We start from the raw sequence: 11,484 nt of genomic DNA, 5'->3' as shown, positions 1-11,484 counted from the left end.
GCAATAGGCAATTGAGGCATAAATGCGAGAAATAGACCTTCTTTCGTTCGTGTCTTACACTCTTACTGTCTTGGTGGGATGAGAAATGAGAATTACTAAATTACCCATATCAATGTTATTATTTATAACTTATAATATTAAAAAATGAATAAATGCGGGTTTTCGGGCGGGCCGGGTTTTCCACCTTTAAAACCGGCCCAACCCGAGAATCACTCGGGCTTTGGAAAAGTAAACCCAGCCCAACAACTTACCCGGCCACTTTGAACCCGACCCATGCTTTTTTTCGGGCCCGGCTGATGCGGGCTGGGTAAAACCCAACCCAAATTGCAACCCTATTTGCAATCCCTTGTTGGCAGCTATCTCTTCATTTTACATTTTATTGGTGAATTGATATCGCCGGTCACCACCATGGTTTCAAATTTCGGTTTCGGAACACGTTTCGGTCCTCATAGACCTCACCGAAACCGAAATTTCAGCCTAAATTTCGGACAAAATCCATCGAAATCAAATTAGCGTACGCTTTATGTAAATCCCTTAACTTCCACCCGAAATTTCGGGATAAGCAAAATTTCAACCTAAATTTCGAAAATTCGGTCGAAATAAATTAACGTTTCGGGTAAATGGCATTTCGACTCCGCACCCAACCGAAACCCAAAATTTTGGACAGAAATTTCAGATTTCGGTTGAAATTTAAAACCATGGTCACCACAACCATGTTTTAATAATTGCACAAGCCTAGCTTGTTTTTTTCTTTTTTATTTGGCTTGTGAGTGCTTTTTGGAACTGTAATAACCTTCGACAGCTCTTTAAATACTAAAAGACAAGATGAGTCAGTGAAAATATCAAAACATGGTTGTGCCAATATCATTTCCCTTTTCGTATGGCCTGTTAATGGGATGTTCGAATAAAGGTAAATTTTATTTTGGATTTTTTTATGAAATTTTTTTCTTTCAGTGCTTGGTAAACTCATTTTCCATAAAAAATTTTCTCTCAAAATTGAAATTTTTTCTTGTTTTTTAAAGGATAACTGCAAACATACTTGACCCTTGAATTTTATTTTCCATAGAAATTATTAGTTTCAAAATTTCTTTCCCCTAGATCTAAATGTCCCACAAGGCTCTGCTTGTGTTGCAGGGTTTTTCTTTAAAAATACTTTGGGAAAGAAAAAGATTCACGGAATTTCTTGTTTTTCCATTATTTGATTACAAGTAAAAAAAAAAGTAGCTCGAACCACCCCAGTTCAAATTTTATTTAATCTATAATGATATCACACTAAGGGCATATTCATTTAAGATTGTGACAACCGATTGTGAGTGCTAAAGCCCTCTTCATTTAAGATTATGACAACCAATTGTGAGAGCCAAAACAATTATTGGACTCAAAATTACATTTGAAGTTGAGTCCAATAATTGGTGTAGCACTCACAATCAGATTTCATAATCTTAAACGAACAAGGCCTAAATAATTCATAAAAATATTATTTCCTTTCAAATTGTGGAGGCAAAAAAATATATAGGAAAAAAGATTTCCCACAATAAATGTTTTTCCAGCAAGCCAAACGTAGCCGAAAAGTTGTTACAATTCCCAAAAAGCCATCAACAACCAATTGAAAAAAAGTGTTCAATAAAGTGAGGGCGATGATATTTTCACCCCTCTACAGTACACATTCGCCCCCTTATAACGTGAACAGTGGGCAACTTTAACGCTTTTTGACGTCAAATCACATTATAAGGGGACGAATGCGTACTGCAAGGGGGTGAAAATATCATCGACCTAAAGTGAGAGGCTACAATATCAAAACAAGAGTGCAGATAAAAAAAAACATTAGACTCCTTGTAAGGAAAATTACATTTATAAGGTTTTAAATGAAGCCCGGCCTTATCCACTGCAAATCCCTAATGTCTAAAACAGAAAATATCACAAAGAGTACAACAACAAGAAAGCAGTGAAGAAAACAAAGCCGTGCATGCGCGAGCACTTTAGTAATTGGCGTTTACTTCTTGTAAGGATAGAGATCCTTCTGGCATTATAGAATTGTGATGATTCTTATATTGCCAGCTAATTTCATACAAAGATACTGTGAAAGGTTATACACCTCATAATTTAAATCCATCTAGAACTCTAGATGATCAAATAGAAGCCATTGATATCTTTTATATTAGCAATGACAACCAGGCAACATTCTTCGTCACTAGTACTGTCGTTATTTGGGGAATTGATATCAACACTCCCTTGTTTTGGCAATGACACTTCACTCCTCAATTTGTACTTATTCAATAAGCTTTTAAAGGCAGTTGCAATTTTCAAGATGCTCTCAACATGCAGATATCATTTTCCCTATTAGACGTGCCAAATTGGCCGGACCACCCTTAGGTTACATAAACTTTCTTTGGGCTGAGCCGATTGGACTCATTCATTTGTAGACAAAATTGTTAGGGACAAGGCCAGTCCTTTGTAATCCGGTTGTTGTTTCCACCACCCATAAAATAAACCAAAGAGATTATGTGCAATTAATGAAGAGAAATATGGAGAAAATAGACATAAAATACTCGATCATAACACAAGAAATTTATCTTTTTCAACAGTAATAGGGCTACGTCAATGGGTCTAGCAAGAAAAATCAACTAATCAAAATGAAAACTTACAACTCGAGGCCCGGGTGGATAGGAATGCACATCTTACGCCTTTGTCAAATAAAGTCGAGGAAGAGAACTGCCCTATTACGTAAGGTAGAACAGACGTTCAGGATAGGCGTCTTGAGATCTTGTTACCTGCCTCGTCCACTTCCCAATCAACTTCCGGTGCGGGCCTAGAAGGCAGGACACCCTTACATATGTGTTTTGCCACATGATAGCCCTCCTTCCTAGATTAGCCTACTACCCTACTGGATAAGATGGTAGACAAGGCCAGTAGAGTCAAATCCCTTTCGAACTATCTTTATTGATTCTAAATTGTCTATTTGCTTTTCCGGGACCTCCAAATTAAACCCTACAAAAAAGTAGCACTCACAGTGTGAATGACACTCATGAAGCCTTGGTATTCTATGTTTTCAAGGCCAAGAGAGGAAGAGAAGAAGGAAGTCTCGAGTATGGAATTGATAGAGTTTAAACTCAAAACTTGCCTCCTAAAAGGACCACGTAGATTACCCAAAATCCCTCTTTTACACTTATCAAAAATACCCTTCAAGTTGAAAATGCCCATCAGTGAATGGGGTGATTTTGTATTACTAAACTAACAAAATGGGTTTTTTATATGATACATGCACTGACTAGTTGACTACAAGTAGGGCCCAATTGCTCAATGATCCAACCCGTATGTCTATTAGGCTTTGCTTTGGATGGATACAACGTCCTAAGAAGAATACCACAAGGTTTCTGTAAAATTACAATACAAATTTTCTAGTAGTACTAGCTTAAACAAAGGAAAACCACATGAATAAAAATGGTAATAACATATATCATCCAACTAACATTGATATGTAGAAAGTTTAGTGGACCAAACCTGGTCTATCGTAGAAATTCTTCAAAAGATGACCAAATTTGTTCCACTAAAACAACATTTCTTCTTCAAAGAGACATATCCAATACAGATCAAGCTCTTGACTCCTAAACTAACTAAAAGATTAAGAAACTTAAATAACATTCATTTTCCAACCTTTAATTACTACATGCATCATGCATGTTCAATTGTTCAAGTACCTCCGCCAAAGTTAGGAGGAGACCAAACACATCCGTTGTCATTAGTAACATACGACGTGCATGACAATGGCACAAGACAGAGCCCTCTGCTTCTTAGATCTCGCTTTCGTTCTTCCTTTAGCCCTTGCTCGACTGAACCCTGGTTATTGGCACAACATGAAGCATAGAGAACAAGTGTAATAAGCATTTATATCAACACAAAAATTCATTATATTTTCATAGTTTCTTCGGGGCTTTTCTCGGTAGGGATGGAAATCCTTAGATATTTTTGGAAAAGTAAATTGGGTCCCACTTTATATTTTAGGAGGTGACCAATATTTTTGAAAAAGTAAATTGGGCCCCACTTCATAAGATGATCCAAACCATTCATTGACTGGGCTACAATACAAATAGGTTTGTGCCCATAATCATCTCAATAGGATGATCTTAACCCTCTGAAATGTAGAGGGACTGCACGTTATAGAAACTTCTATAGATCGGAGTGTCAGGATTATCATATGGAGATGATTTGTGGGTTATAGCCTATTTACGATGTAGCCCAACAAATGAACGGTTTGGATCATCTTGTGAAATGGGCCCTGCTGTAGTTTTTTAAAGATACTAGACTTCACGCGCACACAACATATAGAATCTCATATACACCCTATCTACTAGGGTTGTTCTAAACCCCAGTGGACTATAGCAAGCCTAATTAAGATCATGACTAGTCCTACCCCTCTAGTTGATAGAGAAAAAAGAGGGCCTACAAAAATCACAGATCGGTCCCACTACTCTCAGAGATTGGTCCCTTGATCCTCTTCAATGGATGGGTGGACCCATCAACCAATTGGAAAAGCAAGCTAATTTTCCATTTGTCCAGCCTTTCCAAACATGAGTGGGTGGAAATGCTGGAAGAGAGTGGAAATATCATTTTACTTAATTAATTGTTATGGCAGAATAATCATTTTACTTATTTAATGGCGTGACATTACTATCTTACCGCTTTGATTGTCCTACAAGTATTGTTGCCCAAAGACTTCATGTAAGGCACGCTAAGAGTCTGCAACAAACAAACCAGTTAAGATTTTTCCAGAATAGCAAGATAACTTTAGGCCCTGGAAATTTGTTCTGTAAGAAATTAGGGGTGTAAATAATGGAAACAATATAAGAACTTATCTTTTAAAAATATACAAACATGCATGTTATAGGTATTCGAGTAGTAGTACTAAGACTTTTGTTTACAGGTGACATCTAATATGATTGCTCCTTTCTTTGGACCAAAGCTGCACTTGCACCATTTATCATTTCTCTTCTTCTGGGCAGTTAAAAGATGGGGCCCATTTTACCCCGGCATATAGCAGCATTATGCTCATTTTATGGGGATTATTCTGTTCATTCAAATAAAAGAGTAGTCTTTCGGGAAATGATATTTCCACCCCTTTTTGTTTGTCTTTTCCTGAAAATCACCTTAAGGACAAACTAAAGTGGGTGGAAATGCGGGGGAAATATAAAATGCTGGAAAAGGGAGTGGAAATATCATTTCCCATTGCAGAAATTCATGTTTATAAAGAAGAAGATTTTACCTCGACCTGATCATGGAGGAACTTGATGTACCCGATGGCCTCCATCAGTACGGACGCCGTGTCAGTCTGTAAATTCCACATTCCATGTTTATAACGCATTCCAGGAAAAAGACAAAAAAAAATGATAAACGCAATGACATAAAACCATTAAACTGGGGTGTCCCTAGTAGAAGAGGGGCCTTATTTATCATCTCCCAAACCTTCTTTTTTTTTAAATTCTCATGTGTCAAAAACTAAATATATGTAAGAACACATACTCCCCTACGTGACAGTTAAAATGAAATGAAAGACTAAACGAAATTCATAATCGAGATTATTCTCAAACAGTTTTACTATTCATCGATAGAAATAATAGCAATAATATCACTAGTAGTAGCAGTAGTGGTAAGAACGAATTACTCGTTGACGTGATGTAAAAACATCTTCTAATATTTATGAGCTATGTAAAGAAATATATGTTTTATATAACAAGTCTTCATTCGCTTCGTTCAGTCTAACCCTCAGTTATCATGCAAACAGGCCCCTAATTACGTTATTTAAAAAGCCTTATAAAAGCAAACCGGACCCTAAGTTATTTAAAGCCCAGTTATCAAAACATGGTAGGGAAAATATCAGTAGCCTATATTTAGTAGCAATTAAATATCATATATAGATGTAAGTTTCTTTATAGCTATTAAGCATCTTTCATTTCTAAATCATAAAAATTTAGCAAAAAATGGTGTATTTTCTGCAGGATTAATAATCATGGGAATTGTAGAGCATAATATCAAGGGAAAAATACACTTAGACCCCCTGTGGTTTCTGACACATTCAACTTAACCCCTAATGTTTAAAAAGTTACAAGTAAACCTCCTATGGTTTCAATTTGTGTAAGGTAGACGCCCTCAGTTGACGGTTCTTCCACAGATTGAAGGGTTAATTAGGATGATCCGATGGAGCTGATTTTTTAGGCACACCCTATCGATGTCAGGGCCCATCAAATGAACGCTTTAGATCATCCAAACAATGTGAGCCCACTGTGTTTTTGGTAGTGTTTGGATTCGGGTATGGACCCACATTGTTTGGATGATCCAAAGTGTTCATTCATGGGCCCTGATATAGATAGGGTGTGCCCAAAAAACCAGCTCCATCGGATCATCCTAACCCTTCAATATGTGGACGAACCATCAACTGAGGGAGCCTACCTTATACAAATTGAAACCACAGGGAGTCAACTTGCAACTTTTTAAACATTAGGGGTTAAGTTTAATGTGTCAGAAACCACAGGGGGTCTAAGTGTATTTTTCCCTAATATCAATTTTAAGTATGATAACATTCTTCTTAGTTGTATTTTTTTTTATCAATAATACAGCTGCAACAACTACTGCTAGTTTTTTTTTTTTTTTTTGTGGGGTAAATAAACTGGGGGTTGGCTGATCTCTAGTAGTTAAATTAATATTGATTCTATGGTTGCCCCATTTATCGGTTCTAATTGTCACATTTTTCAGACCACTATTATTACATAATTTATCATCATAATTATTAAGGACTTTTCTCTTAATATATATGTTAGTAATGATGATCATAATAATAATAGTAACAATAGCAATAAGGACTGGTATAGACCCCCTTAAAATTAGTCATGACACCCATTTCAGTTTGTATTTTAGGTAAAAAAAGTAAATTGTAAATCAAATAAGAAAAATTGACATGGTGCCAAATGTTCTGTTGTGATGTTGCTGTAATAATGAAGGGGCACTGTGGATGTTTTCTCATATAATCTTAATACTCAAGCATGTATAACAGTATATAAAGTGGTAAGGTAATTTATAAGAGTGCTACCTTGCCAAAGGGTGCCACCAACTGCTGAAGAGCTGCAATTCTATCTCCTAATTTCTCCTTTCTAACCTGGATGAACAATACAACAACTCAACTCAACTCAACTCAACTCAACAAAGACCTTGTCCCAAACTAGTTGGGGTCGGCTAAATGAATCCTTTAGAAAAAATTCATGAAGGAGATGAACAATACAACACAAAAAATAAATATCAAAACCAATAATACATTAATACTGCAGTTCTATAAATGGAAATTTCTTTTGTAAATTGGTGCACCTTAAATGGTGGAAATGAAGAGCGTGACTCGAATCGAGGCTTTTTGGGTGGTGCCTGAGATACTTTGGGCTCTGAAATACCATTAGCTCTCTTTGTTTCGGTAACTCCATTCATGAATATCTTTCAAAAGACATAGAGCGAAGGCCACTTATTTAGTTATTTGATCCATTGATTTCTTCACCCATGAAGTGCTCATCAAACACTAAAATAAAAATAAATAAATCTATGCTGCTGAAAAAAAAAGAGCTAAGGAATGTGATTCATAAAGCTGAAAAGAGATGCTCTTTATCGCTGTTCAGAAAGAAAAAAGTGATACTCTTTATGGGCTGCACAGATCTAAGATGGAAAGAGAGACAGATTTTAATGAAACCATAAGGTTTCATTAATTTAATTTGGAAAAAGAAAGAAGGATGAAACTAATGACGTAAAAGTAAGCATTCATGAAATACAAAGGATTGAAGGAAGCTTGATTATCATTGCACTAATTTAATTCAGCATCATGGATTTCAGATTTTGTCATAGATTGAAAGAAGTAATAATAAAATCCAACGAAAATGAACACTATTATAATTATCTTTATTATTAACTTTATCATTATCATGATCTTTGTTATCGATTTATAACTTCTATCATTTCCATTATAAGCATAATAACTTTATAGCCCCTTTACCTAGCATTTGCAACCTATATGTGTTTGTCTTTTCCTTAAAATGACTTATTTTTAAGGAGAACACAAATAAAATGTAGTGGAAATAAAGTCATTTTATGAAAAAACAAATGCTGTAAAAAAGGGGGTGGAAATGCTGGAAAGTGGGGGTGGAAATACCATGATTCAAAATTTCAGAATTATGCATTTTTAGATTTAAAGACAAAAAAGTTTTGAATACTACAATTTTGGTAGGTTTGGTATTAATTAAAATTTATTTTTAAATAACAAAATAATCAGCAAAAATGTTGGTATTTGTTATTTAGAAATACTAAGAACTTGTTCAGCAAAACAAACAAATTTCATAACATTTTTATCTTTATTCCACGGATAAAACCTACATTTCATCTGAAATTGTAAACTGATCGATATTAGTGCTGTTAGAGATAGAGTACAGCAAAATGCAATCAATCCGCGATAAACATATGATGTGATAAGAACTTAGAAATCCTGCCTGCTCAATTACTCTTAGCTTATCTCTACCAAGTGCTATACCATAAATTTTCTGTGAAAATATAAGAAAATCAACAAACAACAATTCTACTGCTAATGGAGGCAAAGACAACAACTCTGATGATAATATTAGTATTTATGATAACATTAAAATTTGACGTTAATGCATCTTTGGAAGCCATTAACCAAATCATTTCTATAACTGTTATAACCATTATTTTCAAATGATCATATTTAGATTCAAAACCATTTGAAGATTGCCCTAAGACTACAACTCATGCTACTAATATATTTTGATACAAAGAAGTAGAGTGTACCCACTTTTGGGGGGCTGTTGGATGTCTCCTGACTTGGTTCTTGTAGAAGGTCAAGGCCAAAAGGAACACCTTCTCTAAACAAAGCCATGTTATTAAGTGAGGGCTGGCTATAACTCCCTCCAAATTTAGCAGAAGCCAACAGATCCAAAGCTTGCAAGTTCGCACCGAAGGAACTCGAAAATGGAGAAGAAGACAGTCTTGGGTTTGAAATATTAGCACTCGGAAGAATGCGGCTAAAGTTCCCCCTACCAGTTGTAGTTAAACTTCCAAAAGTAGCAGAACTTTGAGGGTTGGTATACAAATCTAACCCATTAATTTGGCAGCTAGAAGAGAAGGTTTTGTGCAAAAGCTTCTCATTTAGATCTTGCAAATATTCTCTTTCATGTTTAATGTAGCTTGTGGAAGGCAAATGGAATTCTTCAAGATTAGAAGCATTGCTAAATTTGGGAAAGGAATTATCTGATAGCTCTTCCTTGATTTTTTCAAACTGTAGTTCATGGGTCATGTGATTTGTGTAGCTCTCTTCATTACTAGCCCATTGAAACCCTGATTCTTGAAACATGGAAGTTGTGAGAGGAGGGACTAGAATCTCATTATTTTGTTTCAAATCTCTAGAGCCTGAAAAAAACCCATTGAGGTTGCCACCATTCCTGCATAATAAATTTAGCAGAAAACTTCAATTCATATAAGAAAGAAAAAAAAAGGAAAAGAAACCCTAAAAACACAAATTACTTATCACTGAAAAGAATAAAGCCCAACAAGTAAGCTTCAAACCCCAGAAAAAAAAAATGTGTCAAGTCAATAACCATTAGATTTGTAATGATTATATCCAAAAGAAGAAAATTCCAAACAACAAAGAGTAAATTCCAAATTATTGGAGAATGTCGATCCGTCAGTATCGACATTCTAAACCAACAAGTGAATTCCAAACCCTAGGTCCAAAATCTCGGCTAGGTTTAAATAGAGCAGGAACCCAAAGAGTAAATTCCAAATTATTGGAGAATGTTATTTGTGGGCTAGAAGTAAATTCCTAATTTTTGGAGAATGTTATTCGTGGGCTAGAAAAGCCCTAGCCAAAATATAACACTTGAAACATTTGAAGTGTAATGAAAAAAAAAAAACAGAAGGTAAAGTCCAAATTCTATGAATAAATCATCAAGTTAAACAAATCCCCATATAAATTAGTCATTAAAACTTTCAACTTCACAGTTACAAAGAAAACAAATAGAAACAAGCCTACAAATAAATCCAAATCCAAGGAATAAAACATAGGTAGTCTGACATATATTTTAGAAAAAAAAATTAAAATAGAGAATTTACTAATAGACTTACAGTATGAAATTTTGGTTCCACACATGGTTGCTTCCAACTCCAAGGAAGGATGGGAGTGCTAAAGAAGACCCATTAAGTTGTTCTTGGTGTTGGTGCTGGTGGCCTATATTTGCAGACTCCATGATTTTTAAAGGCTTGAAAATCCCAAGATGGTATTAAACTAACCTTTGGAATCTCACTCTAATTAAAAAGAAACATTTCAGACAATACCCATAACCTTTCTTTTGACAACTTTTTCTTCTTAGTTCCCTCTTTACTCTTTCAAGTCACAAGCTTAGATTAAAGTAGCCACGGATAGAATGGAAAGACGATGAGAACCCTATCAAAGCGCTCCCTTTCTCTCTTAGCCTTCTCTTTAAAGGAAATTTTTCTGCAGGTCTATGACTAAAGGTAGATGATCATATCACCCTCTTTCTCTTTCTAACTCTTGAAGTCTTTCTCTCTTTTTCTTTTTCAGGTGAAGCTTTTTGCACTCTCTGCAATTACAGGGAGATGATTATCTCTTCAACGCCATGATTAAATTCCCAGCCTTTGATCCAAAGGCTTTCAAAGGAAGTCAGAAGAGAGCAAATCATTACACCCATGCCACTAATCTCTCTCTCTCTCTCTCTCTCTCTCTCTCTCTCTCTCTCTCTCTCTCTCTCTCTCTCTCTCGTGGCCACATGGTTAAGACTTAAGACTCAAGAATCAAGACCCATAAATCATGTCACAGTCACTCGGCATCTAAATGTTAATATATTCATCACAATGTCTAGGCAATTTTCCACTAAGCTATTTCGCAGCTCCTTCTTTTCAAGAGACAACTCATACCTGAATGTTAATATTTACCTCATATGATGTGGTTCCTCTCTCCTGAAAGGGGTAGGGGTGTAACTTGGGTCGGGCTCAACCCGAACCCAATGGGTTCAACCTAATTTTGGCTTGGGTTAGGCTGGCATGTCCTCGTATTAGGAAAAGCCAACCGGATTTAAATTTTGGGTTGGGTTAGGGTTGAGGCCTTGGCAACTTGACCCGACCCGAACCCAACCTATGTCCTCTAATTTTATCTTGATTTTCTTTAGGTTATTTTTTTTCCCTGTTTGGCCCTAGGTGAACCCTAACCCAACCCAATTTCAGGTTAGATGGGTTAGGTTAGGGTTGAGAGATTTAGAGGCAGGTTGGGTTAGGTTTAGGGTTGGACATCCTCAACCCGAGGCTTGGGTTGAGTTAGGGTTGAGGGAATGCTATCTCGGGTTGGATTAGGGTTGGCCTCAACCTGATCCAACCCAACCCGAGTGGCACCCCTAAAAGGGAGGCAGCAAGACACACCCTATTTGATGCAAT

General features: G+C 36.0%; 1 protein-coding gene across 2 annotated transcripts; it reads right to left on the bottom strand.

Annotated features, from left to right (window-relative positions):
- Window positions 1–3,408: 3,408 nt before the first annotated feature.
- On the bottom strand, window positions 3,409–10,813 carry LOC143883298 (transcription factor bHLH110-like). Of its 2 annotated transcripts, XM_077386643.1 has the most exons (7): window positions 10,162–10,811; window positions 8,834–9,479; window positions 7,354–7,473; window positions 7,082–7,147; window positions 5,261–5,326; window positions 4,678–4,737; window positions 3,409–3,837 (listed from the first exon to the last, which is right to left on the bottom strand). In XM_077386643.1, the coding sequence occupies exons 1-7, from the start codon at window positions 10,281–10,283 to the stop codon at window positions 3,691–3,693; spliced, it is 1,227 nt and encodes a 408-aa protein (XP_077242758.1). In that variant the 5' UTR covers window positions 10,284–10,811; the 3' UTR covers window positions 3,409–3,690. The 2 variants fall into 2 exon arrangements, with proteins under 2 accessions (XP_077242758.1, XP_077242759.1); XM_077386644.1 differs by lacking the exons at window positions 3,409–3,837; window positions 4,678–4,737 and adding an exon at window positions 4,772–4,960 and having other exon boundaries at window positions 10,162–10,813.
- Window positions 10,814–11,484: the final 671 nt, after the last annotated feature.

Source organism: Tasmannia lanceolata, unplaced genomic scaffold (assembly GCF_043159265.1).
Source record: "Tasmannia lanceolata isolate RefF3 unplaced genomic scaffold, GAP_Taslan_0.1 ptg000008l, whole genome shotgun sequence".
NCBI classification, from domain to species: Eukaryota; Viridiplantae; Streptophyta; class Magnoliopsida; order Canellales; family Winteraceae; genus Tasmannia; species Tasmannia lanceolata.
Note: the sequence above shows the minus strand (reverse complement) of the source record. Positions and strands in the feature narration are given on the sequence as shown.

Coding starts and splice junctions, on each gene's coding strand:
- LOC143883298 (XM_077386643.1), bottom strand. CDS start 10,283: ATGGAGTCTGCAAATATAGGCCACCAGCACCAACACCAAGAACAACTT. Junction 7,474..8,833: donor CATCCAACAGCCCCCCAAAA/GTGGGTACACTC, acceptor GTCTTTTGAAAG/ATATTCATGAATGGAGTTAC. Junction 4,738..5,260: donor TCCTCCATGATCAGGTCGAG/GTAAAATCTTCT, acceptor TGTTTGTTGCAG/ACTCTTAGCGTGCCTTACAT.